This window comes from Salvelinus sp. IW2-2015, linkage group LG14 (assembly GCF_002910315.2).
Source record: "Salvelinus sp. IW2-2015 linkage group LG14, ASM291031v2, whole genome shotgun sequence".
In the NCBI taxonomy this organism is placed as follows: Eukaryota; Metazoa; Chordata; class Actinopteri; order Salmoniformes; family Salmonidae; genus Salvelinus; species Salvelinus sp. IW2-2015.
In genome coordinates this window covers 34,209,296-34,229,744 of record NC_036854.1, presented here as the reverse complement: position 1 = coordinate 34,229,744, position 20,449 = coordinate 34,209,296, and the positions used below count along the sequence as shown (strand labels likewise).

Sequence of the window (20,449 nt, the reverse complement as noted above, 5' to 3'; positions counted from 1 at the left end):
TCGAAAACTAAGGAGCCTAGCCCGAACCATGAAAAACAACCCCAGACCATTATTCCTCCTCCACCAAACTTTACAGTTGGCACTATGCATTCAGGCTGTAGCATTCTCCTTGCATCCGCCAAACCCAAATTCGTCCGCCAGACTGCCAGATGGTGAAGCGTGATTCAATCACTACACACGCGTTTCCACTGCTCCAGAGTCGAATGGCGGCGAGCTTTACGCCACCCAGCAGACGCTTGGCATTGCACATGGTGATCTTAGGCTTGTGTGAGGTTGCTCGGCCATGGAAACCCATTTTATGAAGCTCCCAACGAACAGTTATTGTGCTGACGTTGCTTCCAGAGGCAGTTTGGAATTTGGTAGTGAGTGTTGCAACCGAGGCAGCCTATTTTTACGCGCTACGGCGTTCCCGTTCTGTGAGCTGTGTGTTTTTAGCTTTCTATTATTTCTTTGTCTGCGTTGTTGGGAAGGGCTCGCAAGTAAGCATTTCACTGTTAGTCTACACCTGTTGTTTACAGATCATGTGACAAATACAACGTGATCTTTTACCACTGCTTCTGAAAAACACAGTGAGTCAGACAAAGACACCCCCCCCCCCCCCGACCAGTCCTCACCTTTGACTACTTCAGCCACGTTGCAAGTGGGGTCATGCTGCCAAATTATTTGGGTGGGCTGGGTTAGTGTCATTGCCGAACAGGAGAGCTGAGGAGACAGACATGAACATTATGGATACCATAGTTCCCCCAAAGACATAACGCCTTTACACACACACACACACACTGTCCACATATCTTAAACATCGTCCAGCGGACATGTGCTTATTAACGTGCTGTAAATGTGTGTCAGAGTGTGTGCTCTCACTGTGTTGGTTGATGAGCATGCGGAAGGATATGCGGTTGGTGGTAGAAGCGGTCCAGAAAGTACTGGATGTTACTGCTGACGAAGGGGTCGAAGCCAAACTTCTCCTTGTACTCTATAACCCCCTGGGCCATGGTAGGACCACGTCATTATGACGATTACGGATCTCTATCAACAACTCCAGGAAACTGAGCGAGAGAGAGAGAGAGAGAGAAAGAGAGAGAGAGTAAAAAAAATACCTTATTTCTGCTGACTTACAGTTGTCAGCTGGGTTGTTATCAGTGCTTCCTATCTAAATCTCTTTCACATGGTGTGAACACTGTTATGTATAAATATACATGATTATCTGAACAGGTAAGTCCAGGAGTTTAGCATCAGGTGAGTATGAGGACAAGGACACAGGCAGTTAGCAGTAAGCTACCCTCTACCTCTTCATAGCTCCAAACATCCCTCTCAGGTTCTCACACCATTCTACCTCCCTGCTGTCTTCAGTTCAACATCAGATGATTGATCTGTTGAACCAACAAGGAATAAAATATCTAGAAAAAACATTGTCCTCCATACTCCACTCATTGAGGGCCTGAGGATCCTCTGGTTTTCTGTCTCATACCCCAACAGCTCCACAAAGCTCTGCATGTACCTGAGGGGAACACACACACACACAGCTCATTCAATACGTTTGGGGTATGTAAATTGCATGTTTGTGCTGATGTCACGGGCATGTTTGTGTGTTATGACTCATTCTCACTAGACTGGTCCCATATGTTTTTGTGCTTTTGCCAACTCCATTGCTCATTGTCAAGTGTTTGCATGAGCAGACACAAACAGACTGGCACTCAGGCTAAATGTCTCACCATTTCTGCACCAGTTTGATTGAGGGCTGACTGAGCAGGTTATCAGGCAACAGGTTGACCTCTCCATGGTGTTAGCCAGCCTCACCGGCAGCTCCTTCCTCAGGAACATAAAGATGTCTTCTCACACGCATTGTCCCGACCTAGAGGAGGAGATGGGAGGGGAAAGGGAGGAGAGTCTTAAAAGTTGACTGGGAAAATCCACCTCTAAAAAGCAAATGGCATTCTACCATGATGTTCAACTTCTCTGTCTGAAAAAAGCAACAAAAGACACCCCTCTGTGACATATTGATGTGAACAAATGGAATCTCACCATAGTTACAATGTTGATGAATGCTGGAAATACCAGAGCTGCTGTGTGTTTGACTATAGGCACATCCCAGCATCTCTTTCTCACTTACATACACAGTCCACATGCTATCCATAGATACTTCAATGTGTGTTCTGAAACAGCAATGAGTAATGTTTGTTTAACCTCCAGGGAAAGGCGCCCAAGGCAACTAATGCTGGGCCGAGGCGTGGCTAATTTGATAAGAAAGGCTCAAATACGCTGGAACGCACTCAGAAAATAGGCAGACTAACTAACTGTCTGCCTATTTTATCCTTTCTTATCACAGGCAAGTATGCACACACACATGTGCCACAAACACAGAGAGAGAGAGAAAGAGAAAGTTAAAGTGGTTCAATAACAGCAGTGGTCCCCCTGAGCAGTCTCTGGTTCCCAGCCCAGACCCAAGCAGATAGAAGGACTTGAGATATCCAAAGTTGCCTGACGACAAGACACGAGCTGTAGTACTGAAGTAAACACTGTATCACTAAAGTAATAAACAGCCCTCTGTACACCTGTGAGTGTAGCCTATCTGTATGAAAGAGGGAGAGAGGAGATAGGGGGGAAAGAAACAGAAAGCTTTCCTTTTGACTTCATTAACTAAATTGTTGCTTAGCAGTCAGAAACTGATGATTTAACACAAGTCACATATGGGAGCATGTTATTAACCCATACTCAGCATTTGTGTCTTCTGACTGGACAACAATGCCCCAGTCTATACTGTAGCTATAGGCTATAGCCCCAGTCTATACTGTGCTATAGCTATAGCCCAGTCTATACTGTGCTATAGCTATAGCCCCCACTATACTGTAGCTATAGCTAGCCCAGTCATACTGTAGCTATAGCTATAGCCCCCAGTCTATACTGTAGCTATAGGCTATAGCCCCCAGTCTATACTGTAGCTATAGGCTATAGCCCCAGTCTAACTGTAGCTATAGGCTATAGCCCCCAGTCTATACTGTAGCTATAGGCTATACCCCCAGTTATACTGTAGCTATAGGCTATAGCCCCAGTCTATACTGTAGCTATAGGCTATAGCCCCCAGTTACTATTACGTAAGCTATAGGCTATAGCCCAGTCTATACTGTAGCTATAGGATGCCCCCAGTCATCGTAGCATTAGGCTAGACCCCATCATCCTGTAGCTATAGGCTATAGCCCAGTCTATACTGTAGCTATAGGCTATAGCCCCAGGTCATACTGTAGCTATAGGCTATAGCCCCCAGTTCTATATGTAGCTATAGGCTATAGCCCCAGTCTATACTGGTGCACTGATAGGCATATTGCTCATAACTACAACAACAAAAAATGTACATGCTATTGTGGAACAAAAAAAAAAATCATGCAAATTATATCAGAACAGAATTATCATTGGAGTACTGTGGCATACTATAAAAACATTGACCGTATTCAAGGGAATAAAAAACAACACTTGCAAGGTGTTCACCTTCAGAGATTCACATCGCTTATGTTTGTTCTCAGGATTCATTCATATTACAGAAATAATAGACAACAGCCTAAAATTAAAACACATTGATAGTGACAGCCCATTACCAAGAGAGTGTATGCCTAGTCTAGGCTACTTACCAATTCCCAAAAATTGCTTGATGGGAGAGAGGCGACGGTGAAAATCTTGAATAATATTCAATTTTTTTTGGTGTTTTTCAATAAAACCGGTATACAGCCTCATGTGTGAAAAGTTGCTATTGTAGATGTCGTTCCCGAATGATGATGGTTAAATAAAAACACTCCACTCACATCATGACACTGACAGCGATGCTGCATCCTCCACAACAACGTCTTCATTTGACGTTTCTCTCTGTCTAGACTGCAAATCACTGAACGATATAACTAAAAGTGTTACTGTAGCTTAATCATTCAATATGTAGCACTTCTATTTTCTGGAATGGTTTCGATGCAATATTGTGCACAAGCGAGAATACGTACTGTCGCGAGCCCTAACTCAATCGCGCATTACTCTGAGTCTGTTGGTGTTTAACGGTGATTTGGTCGACACTTGCCCTGTCAAACCCGGAAAGAGAAAATGGGAGATAGCGATTGAAGTGCTGGTCTGTGCTGCCAGAAAGGGGCGGTCTGTAGCAGTTTAACAACCGGTTAATTGGATAGAATTAAATGTTGCTTTGAACAGTAGCCGTCACTGTGTATCCTTGATAACTGATGCCAACACGCTATGTAACTGATCAGTTTTTTGTGTGTGTATAGCCGATCATAAAAAAGTCGCTAACCTTGAATAAGTTATTGGAAGAGGGCAACAGATCAGCAACATAACTAGCCCACATAGAATACTGTGGATACAGTCAGTGGTCGAAAAGTACCCAATTATCATACTTGAGTAAAAGTATAGATACCTTAATAGAAGTTACTCAAGTTAAAGTGAAAGTCACCAGTAAAATACGACTCGAGTAAAAGTCTAAAAGTTTTTGGTTTTAAATATACTTAAGTAAATGTAATAGCTAAAAATACTTAAGTATCAAATTATAAATCCTTTCAAATTAAGTATTTAAGCAAAGCAGGAAGCACCATTTCATGTTTTTAAAATGATGTGCTGCAAGGCACACTCCACACTCAGACATTATTTACAAAAAGATGCAATTATGTTTAGTGAGTCAGACAGCAGAGGCAGTAGGGATGACCTCGTATCTCTGTGTTAAGTAGCGTGCATTTGACAATGTTCCTGTCCTGCTAAGCATTCAAATTAACAAGTACTTTGGTTCCAGGGAAATGTTATGAGTACTCTTCTTCAGGAATGTAGTGAAGTAAAAACTACTCAAAATATAAATAAAGTTAAAGTACAGATACCCAAAAACTACTTAAAGTAGTACTTAAAAATACTTTTAAGTAAGTACTTTACACCGCGGATACAGTAGCCTTAACTAGAAAGGTAAAGCTTTGGAACAGTTTCAAAGTAATCTGACTAATTATCCTTTACAATAATACAAATAGAACAATATTTTAAAGTTTCAATTTGCACCACTACCATTTGATAGTACTTTAGTATGTTCACCTAGAGTTCTAAACTTAACCTGATCGCAGAGTGCATCTGTGGTTGTGATAACTCAGATTCCACAAGAAGGTCTAAAGAGAGAGATAAAGAGGTGTGTGTGTGATCTGTCATGATCATGATAGAGACTTATCCAAATGTTATCAATGTAGGCTATGCTCAGTGTCATCTGGCGAGCAGACCATTGTTCATACTTCTAGTGACAAGTTTGCCACTACAATGAATACAGGGTTCTTCTTTACAAATACGTGTGTATGCATGCCTTATGAAAAAACAAATGCCAAAGCAAATCTTTAGAAAAATGTTTCAAAATTATAATTATAAATGATTCATGATAATACACTTAATGTCACCAAGGCTATGGCAAAATACAACTTCTGAGGAAAAATACATTTCTGAAATAATTCTTAATTACAGTTACATATGCAACATGATCCAAACACTGGCTGAGGGTTATGACTTCTCCTGATCAATCTTAACAAGCAATTGCGTCACCAGAAATGCATTAAACTGTATTAAATTCTTACTGCAGACATAGTGTAACTTAACATTACACCATACTTTTCTCTTGAAACCACACACAGCACTTTCTAAACAAAACCACACCAAACTTTGTCTCTACATGCCCCACACACAGATACGTCTATCGGCCTCGTAACAGCTATGTGATTATTGGCGGTATAACCATTCTTGGTGGTGTTCATCGTCATTCTCAGTCGTCAGGGAGTGGGTCAACTGCGGCGGTACAACAGGCGGGTTACCAAGGTGATGAGACACATCTCCAGGATCAAACAACTGTTGACTCTCAACTACCACACCACAGATGAGAGGAGAGGAGGATAGTCACTTAATTGTCTGCTTGCTGAGCAGCAGTAGAGTTTGTTGTAATAAGGTAATACAGTGATGAAGGGATGGGATGGAGATAGACTCACAACATATCCTGGCTTGAGGGTTATGGTGGCGTGCAGGGCATGGTTTCCTTCATGCCAGGATGTGATGATGGCCGACTGGAGCTGACTCAGCACCAGCACCAGCTACAACGCACAGATCTATGGGTAAAACACCAACACTAACATAGGTAAACACAAAAAAGAGCATCACTCTGCCAGATGTAAACAGGTAATAAACACAAGTTATTTCATTGCAAAATCCCTAAGTCATTTCAGGGAATTAATTAACTGACCTCTGATTGTTGAGGAGGGCCTGGACTGTATATCTTCCTCAGGATTTGTTCATTTACATGCAGTGTGTAATCTTACCTGGTACATGGCATATTTGGGGATGAGTTCTTTGAGGCTGCCGCAGCTTGTATCCTAGGTGCAATGAACATGATGCTACAGGCCACAGGCTGATGATGGTCAGAAACCCCCCACCTGGAGTTAATCCAGATGGGCTTGCTCCCGTTATCGCCATCTGGAAACACCACACCACACAGTGTTGGGAGTATGTTAAATGAGAATGTGTTCTCTTCCTTTGAAGCCCAAGTTTGTGTGTGTGTGTGTTGACACCGCCATACTAACATCTGCGATGTCGAGCTGCCATTGGTTCCAGAGGAGATTGATAGTATGGTAAGGCATTCTTTATCACCGGCAACTGGACGATCCCAACTTCAGCAGGAACATACTCCGTCTGGGGAAAACCAGAGGAAAAACATTCAACAAATATTCATATCGAAAATAATAATTAATTTCTACATATTTCTTAAAATGTTGTATAGGCCATGCCTTTAGCGGACAATGACCAGTTAGTAGCATATTTTGGAGTGATAATGTGTCAGATGTAGCTGTTGAACATGGAGGGGGCACCATTACAGAGCCAGGAGTGAGTGGCCAGGGGGGCACATTCAAACCTGCCAGATCCTTACAAGATCAGCTTACGTATTTTACTACTAACCTAGCTAGCTGGACTCTGGACTCAACTGAAGAAACAGGTCTTGCTATGAAGTACATTGATTCCAACAGTGTGTTGTGAGACGGTTGTGTATGCATGTTTACCGTTGATGTTAACATGGGGTAGACAGGCGGCAGCAACAACACAGGACCAGTACATGATCCTCAGATTGTTTTCCCCTGCCTCGGCTGTAGAAAAAAACCGCCTCGTCACCCCCACTTCCTCAATCATCAGCACCAGGAATTAAACACTACGATTCGCAAAATAGCTGCCGGAGACAGACACACGTTACACACGTTACACACACACACACACCACAAAATTATACCAACGAGGGAAGGGATGGAATAAAGATGGACAGAGGGAGAGATGGTTTGGAAAGAAACTACACAAGCACGTTTTAGACAATCATATTGTAAGTGTTTTAGTATCGGCTCTGTATGTTTGTGAACACAGTGTGGTCTCTTCCTAGCAGGAGTTTCCTGCCCGTCACAGCGGGATCTGAGATGCCAGAGAAGCCCAGATGCCACACACAGACAGAACACTGGGAGAGATGAAGGGAGGGAGAGGAAGAGGATATGTCCAGAAAGAGAAACTGATATGGTAAAGAAACGAAAGACAGAAGGGAGAGAGAGAAGAGAAAAGGAGCAAAGGGCTGAGGTGACATACCCAGGCAGAGGTCATGTCAGTGAACTTGGTGGCTCGGGACAATCCACCATCCCCGACAGGACCATGGTGGCGATCCAACCTGGACACACACGACATACAGACTTAGTCTGAATGCTATACCAATGATCTTCCTAACCGTGCTCTGCCCTAGAATTTCCTAGTAAAACTTACAGGATGGGACCTGTTCACTGGACGTGCTACTTTGTCCCGGACCGTGCTGTTTTTGGACTCTCTCTCTACTGCACCTGCTGTCTAATGCCGGAATGATCAGCTATGAAAAGCCAACTGACATTTACTCCTGGGTGCTGACCTGTTGCCACCCTCTACATCCACACTTGATTATTATTATTATTACTACTGCCGGTCATCTACGAACGTTTGAACTCATTGGCCAGTGTTTCTGTTATATTCACCCGGCACAGCCAGAAGCAGGACATGGCCATCTCTCTCCCACCTTTGACTACTTCAGCCACGTTGCAAGTGGGGTCTATGCTGCCAATATGTTTGGGGTGGGCTGGGTTAGTGTCATTGCCGAACAGGAGAGCTGAGGAGACAGACATGAACATTATGGATACCATAGTTCCTATGTCTGCCTGTCTGTACCAGTCCTCACCTTTGACTACTTCAGCCACGTTGCAAGTGGGGTCTATGCTGCCAATATGTTTGGGGTGGGCTGGGTTAGTGTCATTGCCGAACAGGAGAGCTGAGGAGACAGACATGAACATTATGGATACCATAGTTCCCCCAAAGACATAACGCCTTTACACACACACACACACACTGTCCACATATCTTAAACATCGTCCAGCGGACATGTGCTTATTAACGTGCTGTAAATGTGTGTCAGAGTGTGTGCTCTCACTGTGTTGGTTGATGAGCATGCGGAAGGATATGCGGTTGGTGTAGAAGCGGTCCAGAAAGTACTGGATGTTACTGCTGACGAAGGGGTCGAAGCCAAACTTCTCCTTGTACTCTATAACCCCCTGGGCCATGGTAGGGACCACGTCATTATGACGATTACGGATCTCTATCAACAACTCCAGGAAACTGAGCGAGAGAGAGAGAGAGAGAGAGAGAGAGAGAGTAAAAAAAATACCTTATTTCTGCTGACTTACAGTTGTCAGCTGGGGTTGTTATCAGTGCTTCCTATCTAAATCTCTTTCACATGGTGTGAACACTGTTATGGTATAAATATACATGATTATCTGAACAGGTAAGTCCAGGAGTTTAGCATCAGGTGAGTATGAGGACAAGGACACAGGCAGTTAGCAGTAAGCTACCCTCTACCTCTTCATAGCTCCAAACATCCCTCTCAGGTTCTCACACCATTCTACCTCCCTGCTGTCTTCAGTTCAACATCAGATGATTGATCTGTTGAACCAACAAGGAATAAAATATCTAGAAAAAACATTGTCCTCCATACTCACTCATTGAGGGCCTGAGGATCCTCTGGTTTTCTGTTCTCATACCCCAACAGCTCCACAAAGCTCTGCATGTACCTGAGGGGAACACACACACACACAGCTCATTCAATACGTTTGGGGTATGTAAATTGCATGTTTGTGCTGATGTCACGGGCATGTTTGTGTGTTATGACTCATTCTCACTAGACTGGTCCCATATGTTTTTGTGCTTTTGCCAACTCCATTGCTCATTGTCAAGTGTTTGGCATGATAGCACAAACAGACTGGCACTCAGGCTAAATGTCTCACCATTTCTGCACCAGTTTGATTGAGGGCTGACTGAGCAGGTTATCAGGCAACAGGTTGACCTCTCTCATGGTGTTAGCCAGCCTCACCGGCAGCTCCTTCCTCAGGAACATAAAGGATGTCTTCTCACACGCATTGTCCCGACCTAGAGGAGGAGATGGGAGGGGAAGGGAGGGAGAGTCTTAAAAGTTGACTGGGAAAATCCACTCTAAAAAGCAAATGGCATTCTACCATGATGTTCAACTTCTCTGTCTGAAAAAGCAACAAAAGACACCCCTCTGTGACATATTGATGTGAACAAATGGACATCTCACCATAGTTACAATGTGATGAATGCTGGAAATACCAGAGCTGCTGTGTGTTTGACTATAGGCACATCCCAGCATCTCTTTCTCACTTACATACACAGTCCACATGCTATCCATAGATACTTCAATGTGTGTTCTGAAACAGCAATGAGTAATGTTTGTTTAACCTCCAGGGAAAGGCGCCCAAGGCAACTAATGCTGGGCCGAGGCGTGGCTAATTTGATAAGAAAGGCTCAAATACGCTGAACGCACTCAGAAAATAGGCAGACTAACTAACTGTCTGCCTATTTTATCCTTTCTTATCACAGGCAAGTATGCACACACACATGTGCCACAAACACAGAGAGAGAGAGAAAGAGAAAGTTAAAGTGGTTCAATAACAGCAGTGGTCCCCCTGAGCAGTCTCTGGTTCCCAGGCCCAGACACAAAGGAAGGATTATGAAACAGTTCCAGTGACGCAACAAGACACGAGCTGTTAGTACTGTAGACCTGTTCAACTAGTAATAAACAGCCCTCTGTACACCTGTGAGTGTAGCCTATCTGTATGAAAGAGGGAGAGAGAGATAGGGGGGGAAAGAAACAGAAAGCTTTCCTTTTGACTTCATTAACTAAATTGTTGCTTAGCAGTCAGAAACTGATGATTTAACACAAGTCACATATGGGAGCATGTTATTAACCCATACTCAGCATTTGTGTCTTCTGACTGGACACAATGCCCCAGTCTATACTGTAGCTATAGGCTATAGCCCCCAGTCTATACTGTAGCTATAGGCTATAGCCCCCAGTCTATACTGTAGCTATAGGCGATTGAGCCCCAGTCTATACTGTAGCTATAGCTATAGCCCCCAGTCTATACTGTAGCTATAGGCTATAGCCCCCAGTCTATACTGTAGCTATAGGCTATAGCCCCCAGTCTATACTGTCTAGCTATAGGCTATAGCCCCCAGTCTATACTGTAGCTATAGGCTATAGCCCCCAGTCTATACTGTAGCTATAGGCTATAGCCCCAGTCTATACTGTAGCTATAGGCTATAGCCCCCAGTCTATACGTAGCTATAGGCTATAGCCCCCAGTCTATACTGTAGCTATAGGCTATAGCCCCCAGTCATCTGTAGCATATAGGCTATACCCCCAGTCATCCTGTAGCTATAGGCTATAGCCCCCAGTCATACTGTAGCTATAGGCTATAGCCCCCAGTCTATACTGTAGCTATAGGCTATAGCCCCCAGTCTATACTGGTGCACTGATAGGCATATTGCTCATAACTACAACAACAAAAAATGTACATGCTAATTGTGGCAACAACAAAAAAAATCATGCAAATTATATCAGAACAGAATTATCATTGAGTACTGTGGCATACTATAAAAACATTGACCGTATTCAAGGGAATAAAAACAACACTTGCAAGGATGTTCACCTTCAGAGATTCACATCGCCTTATGTTTGTTCATCAGGATTTCATTCATATTACAGAATAATAGACAACAGCCTAAAATTAAAACACATTGATAGTGACAGCCCATTACCAAGAGAGTGTAGGCCTAGTCTAGGCTACTTACCAAATTCCAAAAATTGCTTGATGGAGAGAGGCGACGGTGAAAATCTTGAATAATATTCAATTTTTTTGGTGTTTTTCAATAAAACCGTATACAGCCTCATTGTGAAAAGTTGCTATTGTAGATGTCGTTCCGGAATGATGATGGTTAAATTAAAAACACTCCACCACATCCAATGACACTGACAGCGATGTGCATCCTCCACAGACAACGTCTTCATTTGACGTTTCTCTCTGTCTAGACCTGCAAATCACTGAACGATATAACTAAAAGTGTTACTGTAGCTTAATCATTCAATATGTAGCACTTCTATTTTCTGGAATGGTTTCGATGCAATATTGTTGCACAGGAGAATACGTACTGTCGCGAGCCCTAACTCAATCGCGCATTACTCTGAGTCTGTTGGTGTTTAACGGTGATTGGTCGACACTTGCCCTGTCAAACCCGGAAAAGAGAAAATGGGAGATAGCGATTGAAGTGCTGGTCTGTCTGCCAGAAAGGGGCGGGTCTGTAGCAGTTTAACAGACCGGTTAATTGGATAGAATTAAATGTTGCTTTGAACAGTAGCCGTCACTGTGTATCCTTGATAACTGATGCCAACACGCATGTAACTGATCCAGTTTTTGTGTGTGTATAGCCGATCATAAAAGTCAGCTAACCTTGAATAAGTTATGGAGAGGGCAACAGATCAGCAACATAACTAGCCCACATAGAATACCTGTGGATACAGTCAGTGGTCGAAAAAGTACCCAATTATCATACTTGAGTAAAAGTATAGATACCTTAATAGAAAGTTACTCAAGTTAAAGTGAAAGTCACCCAGTAAAATACGACTCGAGTAAAAGTCTAAAAGTTTTTGGTTTTAAATATACTTAAGTAAATGTAATAGCTAAAATATACTTAAGTATCAAAATTATAAATCCTTTCAAATTAAGTATTTTAAGCAAAGCAGAAGGCACCATTTTCATGTTTTTAAAATGTATGTGCTGCAAGGCACACTCCAACACTCAGACATTATTTACAAAAGATGCAATTATGTTTAGTGAGTCAGACAGGCCAGAGGCAGTAGGGATGACCTCGTATTCTCTTGTTAAGTGCGTGCATTTGACAATGTTCCTGTCCTGCTAAGCATTCAAAATGTAACAAGTACTTTTGGTTGCCAGGGAAAATGTATGGAGTACATCTTCTTCAGGAATGTAGTGAAGTAAAACTACTCAAAAATATAAATAAAGTAAAGTACAGATACCCCAAAAAACTACTTAAGTAGTACTTAAAATACTTTTAAGTAAGTACTTTACACCGCTGGATACAGTAGCCTTAACTAGAAAGTGGTAGAGCTTGGAACAGTTCAAAGTAATCTACTAATTATCCTTTACAATAATACAAATTAGAACAATTATTTAAAGTTTCAATTTGCACACCTACCATTTGATAGTTACTTTAGTATGTTCACCTAGAGTTCTAAACTTAACCTGATCTGCAGAGTGCATCTGGGTTGTGATAACTCAGATTCCACAAGATGAAGGTCTAAAGAGGAGAGAATAAAGAGGTGTGTGTGTTGATCTGTCAATGATCATGATAGAATGACCTTATCCAAATGTTATCAATGTAGGCTACTGCTCAGTGTCACTCTGGCAGGCAGACCCATTGGTTCATACTGTCACCTAGTGGAGCAAGTTTGCCACTACAATGAATACAGGGTTCTTCTTTACAAATACGTGTGTATGCATGCCTATGAAAAAACAAATGCCAAAGCAAATCTTAGAGAAAATGTTTCAAAATGTATATATTATAAATGGATCATGATAATACACTATAATGTCCACCAAGGCTATGGCAAAAGATACAACTTCTGAGGAAAAATACATTTCTGAAATAATTCTTAGATTACAGTTACATAATAGCAACACTATCCAAACACACTGGCTGAGGGATTATGACTTCTGATCAATCTTAACAGCATTGCTCACCCAGAAAATGCCATAACTGATTAAATTCTTACTGCAGACATCAGTGTAACATAACATACACACATACTCTTTCTCTTGAACACACACACAGCCTTTCTAACAAAACCACACACACACTTTGTCTCTAATACATGCACACACACACAGATACAGTCTCTCATGCCCTCACGCTATGTCAGATTTATTGGCCGGTATAACCATCTTGGTGTGTTCATCGTCATTCTCGTCGTCAGGGAGTGGGTCATACTGGCGGCGGTACAACAGGCGGGTTACCAAGGTGATGATGAACATCTCCAGGATCAACAACTGTTGACTCATCACTACACACACACACAGAGAGAGAGAGGGAGGATAGGTCACTTAAGTTATCTGCTTGCCTGAGAGCAGTAGAGTTTGTGTGTAATAAGGTATACAGTGATGAAGGGATGGATGGAGATAAGACTCACAATATCCCCTGGCCTGTGAGGAGTATGGTGGCGTGCAGGCGATGGTTCCGTTCATAGCCAGGATGTTGATGATGGCCGACTGGAGCTGACTCAGCACCAGCACCAGCTACACGCACAGCATCATGGGTAAAACCCAACAACATAACATAGGTAAACACAAAAAAGGACATCACTCTGCAGATGTAAACAGGTAAACACAAGTTATCATTTGCAGAAACTCCTGTCATTTCAGGGAATTAATTAACTGACCTCTGATTGGTTGAGGAGGGCCTTACTGTATATCTTTCCTCAGATTGGTTCATTTACATGGCATGTGTGTAATCTTACCTGGTACATGGCATATTTGGGGATGATCTTGAGGCTGCGCAGTGTGATCCTGAGGTGCATGAACATGATGGCTACAGGCCACAGTGCTATGATGGTCAGAACCCCCACACCTGGGTTAATCCAGATGGCTGCTCCCGTTATCGCCATCTGGAACACACACACACACAGTGTTGGGAGTATGTGTATTGAGAATGTGTTCTCTTCCTTTGAWGCCCAATTTTGTGTGTGTGTGTGTTGACACCCCATACTAACATCTGCGATGTCGAAGTTGCCATTGGTCCAGAGGATGATTGATAGTATGGTGAAGGCGATCTTTAGCACGGCAAACTGGAACGATCCCAACTTCAGCAGGAACAGACTCCGTCTGGGGAAAACCAGAGGAAAACATTCAACAAATATTTCATATCGAAAATAATAATTAATTTCTACATATTTCTAAAATGTTGTTATAGGCCATGCCTATAGCGGACAATGACCAGTAGGTAGCATATTTGGAGTGATAATGTTGTCAGATGTACTGTGAGACATGGAGGGGCCCATACAGAGCCAGGGTGAGTGGCCAGGGGCACATTCAACCTGCCAGATCCTTTACAAATCCAGCTACTGTTTTACTACTAACCTAGTAGCTGGACTCTGACTCAACTAAGAAACAGGTCTTGCTATGAAGTACATTTGATCCTAAACAGTGTGTGTGTGTGAGTACGCGTTTGTGTATGCATGTGTTACCGTGTGATGTTAACATGGGGTAGACAGGGGCAGCAACAACAACAGGGACCAGTACTGATCCTCAGTTTGTTTTCCCCTGCTCGCTGTAGAAACGCCTCGTCACCCCCCACTTCCTCAATCATCAGCACCAGGAACTTAAACACTACGATCGCAAAATAGCTGCGGAGACAGACACACGTTACACACGTTACACACACACACACACCACAAATATACAACGAGGGAAGGAGGGAATAAAAGATGGACAGAGGGAGAGATGGGTTTGGAAAGAACTACACAAGCACGGTTTTAGACAATCAATATTGTAAGTGTTTTTAGTATCGCTCTGTATGTTTTGCTGACACAGTGTGTCTCTTCCTACAGAGTTTCCTGCCCGTCACAGCAGGGATCTGAGATCCAGAGAAGCCCAGAGCCACACACAGACAGACACTGGGAGAGATGGAAGGTGGAGGAGAGGAAAGAGGATATGTCAAGAAAGAGAAACTGATATGTAAAGAAAGCGAAAGACAGAAGGAGAGAGAGAAGAGAAAAGGAGCAAAGGCTGAGTGACATACCAGGCAGAGGTCATGTCAGTGAACATGGTGGCTCGGGGAATCCACATCCCCAGACAGGACATGGTGGCGATCACCTGACACACACAGACATACAGACTTAGTCTGAATGCTATACCAATGCATCCTTCCTAACCGTGCTACTGCCCTAGAATTTCCTAGTAAACTGACAGGATGGGACCTGTTCACTGGACGTGCTACCTTGTCCCGGACCTGCTGTTTTGGACTCTCTCTCTACTGCACCTGCTGTCTAACTCTGAATGATCAGCTATGAAAAGCCAACTGACATTTACTCCTGAGGTGCTGACCTGTTGCACCCTCTACATCCACTGTGATTATTATTATTATTATCTGCCGGTCATCTACGAACGTTTGAACATCTTGGCCATGTTCTGTTATAATCTCCACCCGGCACAGCCAGAAGAGGACTGGCCACCCTTCAGAGCCTGGTTCCTCTCTAGGTTTCTTCCTAGGTTCCGGCCTTTCTAGGGAGTTTTTCCTAGCCACAGTGCTTCTACATCTGCATTGTTTGCTGTTTGGGGCTTTAGGCTGGGTTTCTGTACAGCACTTTGTGACATCAGCTGATGTAAAAAGGGCTTTATAAATACATTTGATTGATGGGTCACAAGTTCACAAAAGTTTTGTTTTTTGCCGCATGTGTTTGTACTGTAGCACAATGAGTTGTCACAGAGAGGATATGAAAGTAGTAAGTACCAGATTGCACCTTTAAAGCCTCCTGATAAATCAGTATGTGCTTACCGGCGCTGCCCCGTTGACCCAGATGATGGCGCTCTTCTTGTGGGAGGGAACCTTCCGGTAGATGTACCAACACTCCTCTATGTAGACCAGCATGGACACCACTGCCATGAAGGTCAGCACAGAGTACAGGATGATACCAAATATGTCCAACTCTAAAGACAGAGAGAGAGGATAGAGTGAGAGTGAGGTGGGGGGTGAAAACAAGAGAGGGGGAGTGAGACAGAGAAAGACAAAGAGATAGAGAGATGACCAAAATCCAGAAAATAACCATTCAATTCCACAACCACCTAAAAGGAAGCGATTCTTAAACCTTCCACCACAAAGCCATCACCTACAGAGAGATGAACCTGGAGAAGAGTTCCCTAAGCAAGCTGGTCCTGGGGCTCTGTTCACAAACACAAACAGAGCCCCAGGACAGCAACACAATTAGACCCAACCAAATCCTGATAAAACAAAAAGATAATAACTTGACACGTTGGAAAGAATTAACAAAAAAAAGACAGAGCAAAGGACTATAGAGTGGCAACAGTCTAAAGTAGCTTCCTTTCCTGGTGTCCTCTCTTCACCTACACTGTGTGATACAATAAAACAGATTGATGAAAGAAATAGGAGGGAGTCCACGAAGCTAAAGGACCAGTTTTAGGGACAATACACAGGCCTCATCTGTGTGATTCACTTTACCATTTTCTCTGGAACTCATTTCTGACCTCCCAGTTCCAAAAAAGCATATAAAATGAAGAGATGTGTCAATTTCAGAGAAAGAGAATGGATGTTTTCTGGAAAACAAGGGTGTTTATGTGAAATCAAGACAAGTAGTAAAGAAAAAAAAAGGTTTGGAAAACAGCACAAAACCCTTCTGCCAAAGACTGAGTAACTAACTCACACATGCAAACACACAAACTAAGACTGCACTAACACATACACAAATACACTTCAACACAACACACGTGTCAGCAGACAAAGCCATGTGTTATGGAAGTGGGGAAAGAAAGTCCTTGCTCGGATTTCTGGGAAGAGCAACTTGATTTGTGTAACAGGCATAGACAGACACATAAGGACATGATTAGAGAAGAGTGGGGAGGGATGGGGGAGTGAGATGAGGGAGGGGGAGTGAGATGAGGGAGGGGGAGTGAGATGAGGGAAGCCGCGTAGGCACTCATCTCACCCCGCCCTCATCCCAATACGATTGAGAATTTAAAAAAAAATAATAATTATGCTTTCTACTTGTCAGTGTTCCAAAACGGGACATTTGTCTTTTTACCTAAATTGAATTCATGATGATAGATACATAGGAAGTTTCTACGCGAGTGCTATGTAGATAAACAAGGGAATGCTGCTCTCTCCTTACATACAAAGAGATACAAAACACAATGGTGAGTTCTATAACCATCACCAGTAATAAACCTAAGGGCACAATTGAAAACAGCATCTAGTGCTGCACGCATATAGATAATATCCCCATAATCTAAAATTGACATACCTAAACATGCAAACACTATCAGATAGAATTCATAGCAAGAAGTGCACTGGAATGACATTCAATCTCATGGGATGGGTGGCCAAAAATAACTAACTGAAAGCCACACCACCAATAAGCCACGAATATGACCACATTGAGGCATGTCACTGAGGTTCACTGGCTAAATGCACCATGCCACTGCCTACTTCATTTGTACATTTGGCAAACAAGACAGCTCATAGCCCAGTGTGTTTATCAGTCAACACATGTATGTTTTAGCTTTAAAATAGCTATAGAACTGCACATTTTCCTCTCAGCCTCATGGCAAAATGTGTAGAATACCATGAGATTAGTTAAAAAAATGCACGTTTCTCTTTGCCCCATGGCAAAATGTAGGACGTTAACTGACCCCCTGCCTCTGCAATGTTACACATGTTTTGATGCAGTGTTGTGAAATCATTGCTTTTTCACTTCTAGTCATCTTACTTCAGCTTAGTTTACCACAATTTAACCATTAAGGAGGCAAACACACCCTCCTTTCCAACACACACACACACCTCAAGACCCGATTCAGAGCTCAGGTGATGGGGTACAATATAGAACTGTTGACCCTCACCCTAAAAACCATACTGGTATGTTAATTCTACATTATAACAGCAGTTTGAAATCAGCAGGCACAGGAGAGTTTACAGTGGTTAAAAAAAATCATAAACAAGTCACTGCCTGTCAGTTTCTAAATTATTTTATTGGATTAATGTGATTATTCGATTTGAAAAAGGCTCATCTCTCCAAACGTCTCAATGGTGACTGAATTAATATGCACGSTCAATCTGTATCAATGTCGCCTAAAATTCTACCTTACCTAAATGTGTGTTTAATAGCCCAGGGACATGGGTGGCAATGCATGTTTACGTTATGAGTAGGCCTAACCACCGGCAGATTGAAGAAAATAACGGCACTTGTCCCAGAACAGCTGAAAAGTTATCGATAGGCTAGTATAAAAGAGACGCCTATAGAAAACATAGGCCTATTCGAGCGGTTCAACTCACGGGAAATTATGTCGATGGCCACGGGAGGTCTGTCCCTGCAGCTCGGGTCGATGGTTCTGTTCCCGTCCATCCTCAGACGGTTTGGTTAGAAGTTTGAGTAGAGAGAGGGCGCCGTTGACGAAAACAAAAAACTATTTATCCGTGCTCTGTCCCTCTACCACCCACATGCACTTAATTGGCAGCAATGTCAATGTTGATAGAAAATCTCAAAATAAATTATGTTTGGAGTGCTGCAAGGGACATGGGCTGCAGTTCACCTCTGGACTGCAACTGCGGGCAAACTCAGAGAAATCACCAGTTTCTAAAAACTTGGACCCGCCCTCTGCCCGGCTGCAGCGCACGTCGTTTTCTGTGAACAGAGTTCTCTAAACGCAGGGACACCTCCACAGGGTCAATTGTGAAATCACACCCAGCTCGTAGAATGTTTTTACAAGATAAAATCAAAGTCCTCCGTTTACTTGAACACAATATCAACTGTACAGTAGTAGCCTATATTTTGGCTTTATCAAGCTTTCTGTTTCTCTGATCCTACCCTGMTATTTTCAAGCTGTTGTAGGAGGCTTATTGTTGACTTCTTGTGGTTCAATCAAACTGTATTGATAGAGCACATTTCTTACAGGGGATTTATTTCAAAGCGCTTAACAAATAAAATAATAAAAGCACAAATTAAAATAGTAAAACAATATTACAATAAAAGTAGGCTAGACATGGGCCTCCCGAGTGGCGCAGCGGTCTAAGACACTGCATCCCAGTGCTTGAGGCATTGCTACAGACCCGGGTTTGATCCCAGGCTGTGTTGCAGGCGGCAGCGACCGGGAGACCCATGAGGTGACTCACAATTGGCCCAGCATCGTCTGGGTTAGGGGAGTGTTTGGTCGGGGTGGCTTTACTTGGCTCATTGTGCTCTAGCGACTCCTTGTGGTGGGCCGGGTGACTGCAGGCTGACCTTGATTGTCAGTTGAACAGTGTTTCTTCTGACACATTGGTGAGGCTGGCTTCCGAGTTAAGTGGGCGGGTGTTAAAACCTTTTGTCAATAGGGGGAGCTGTTAGCCCTTTATTTTTTTGACATTGCCAAATTAAACTGCCTAGTACTCAATTCTTGCTCGTACAATATGCATATTATTGTTATTATTGGATAGAAAACACTCTCTAGTTTCTATAACCGTTGGAATTATGTCTCTGAGTGGAACAGAACTCTATCTGCAGCACTTTTCCTGAAAGGGAGTGAGATTTCAGAAATCTTGGCCTCTGGTCCCAGGTCAGTTTCGCATCTTTGAGAGTGATCTAGTCTAATCGATAACTAATCATAAATTGACAAAAAATACAGGGTTGACAGGAATCGAAAGACAAATTAGTTTTCTTAATGCAATCGCTGAATTACATTTCTAAAATATCCTTACTGTGCAATACCGGGTCCGCCAAAGCGAAGCACACAACAAACTGGGATATAGCGTTTAACATTTTCACAGAAAGCGATTTATCATCATAAATAGTTCTTACTATGAGCTGTTCTTCCATCAGAATCTTGGGCAATGTATCCTTCTCTCCGGTCTAATCGTCTTTTGGTCGAAAGATGTCTCTTGTCCGTCGAAATGGCACTAACGTTCGGATATGTACAGGAAAGTGCCCAGCTCATGGAAGGGCTACAAATAAATGCCTCAAATCGCACTAAACGATATAATTGCTAATAAACGGTTTAAATTAACTACCTTATGATGTTTTTTAACACCTATAACGAGTAAAAACATGACCGGGCGATATATTACTGGCTAAACCAAGGCTTGGAAAAGAGCAGTCCGACGTCCATCGTGCGTCGAGCGCAGGGTCCAAAAGAAGCTACTTCCGGTCTTTGGTGTTTTACAGGCCCTGATTGCGCAATCGACTCCATTCAATTTGTCACCACTTACTGACATCTAGGGAAGGCGTAGGCAGTGTTTGTATCCTCATAGCATTACAGGGACATTAAAA

At 42.8% G+C, this 20,449-nt stretch overlaps 2 protein-coding genes and 1 pseudogene across 2 annotated transcripts in view; all 3 read right to left on the bottom strand.

The window, feature by feature from the left end:
* LOC111972933 (pyruvate dehydrogenase (acetyl-transferring) kinase isozyme 3, mitochondrial) overlaps window positions 1-12,498 on the bottom strand; it is an 18,698-nt gene extending 6,200 nt beyond the window's left edge. Inside the window, exons 1-5 of the mRNA XM_024000038.2 lie at window positions 11,197-12,498; window positions 9,330-9,471; window positions 9,045-9,116; window positions 8,480-8,664; window positions 8,231-8,320 (exon numbers count right to left, since the gene is read on the bottom strand). Coding sequence (XP_023855806.1) covers window positions 8,231-8,320; window positions 8,480-8,664; window positions 9,045-9,116; window positions 9,330-9,471; window positions 11,197-11,296 — 589 coding nt within the window. The 5' untranslated portion in view covers window positions 11,297-12,498. The remainder of the gene's footprint in view (window positions 1-8,230; window positions 8,321-8,479; window positions 8,665-9,044; window positions 9,117-9,329; window positions 9,472-11,196) is intronic.
* LOC139028710 (pyruvate dehydrogenase (acetyl-transferring) kinase isozyme 3, mitochondrial-like) lies at window positions 647-3,688 on the bottom strand (annotated as a pseudogene).
* A 456-nt stretch (window positions 12,499-12,954) lies between the features above and the next one.
* On the bottom strand, window positions 12,955-18,770 carry LOC111973144 (organic solute transporter subunit alpha). The gene is made up of 8 exons (XM_024000395.2): window positions 18,481-18,770; window positions 15,973-16,124; window positions 15,217-15,290; window positions 14,663-14,821; window positions 14,189-14,300; window positions 13,937-14,083; window positions 13,610-13,715; window positions 12,955-13,483 (listed from the first exon to the last, which is right to left on the bottom strand). The coding sequence occupies exons 1-8, from the start codon at window positions 18,548-18,550 to the stop codon at window positions 13,329-13,331; spliced, it is 975 nt and encodes a 324-aa protein (XP_023856163.1). The 5' UTR covers window positions 18,551-18,770; the 3' UTR covers window positions 12,955-13,328.
* Window positions 18,771-20,449: the final 1,679 nt, after the last annotated feature.

What these genes read in the sequence shown, in the direction of transcription:
- LOC111973144 (XM_024000395.2), bottom strand. Translation starts at nt 18,550, where the DNA reads ATGGACGGGAACAGAACCATCGACCCGAGCTGCAGGGACAGACCTCCC. An exon ending in GGCCATCGACATAATTTCCC is followed by an intron (nt 16,125 to 18,480) that starts GTGAGTTGAACC and finishes CTCTGTCTTTAG; the next exon opens with AGTTGGACATATTTGGTATC. An exon ending in ACTGACATGACCTCTGCCTG is followed by an intron (nt 14,822 to 15,216) that starts GTATGTCACTCA and finishes CTGTCTCCGCAG; the next exon opens with CTATTTTGCGATCGTAGTGT.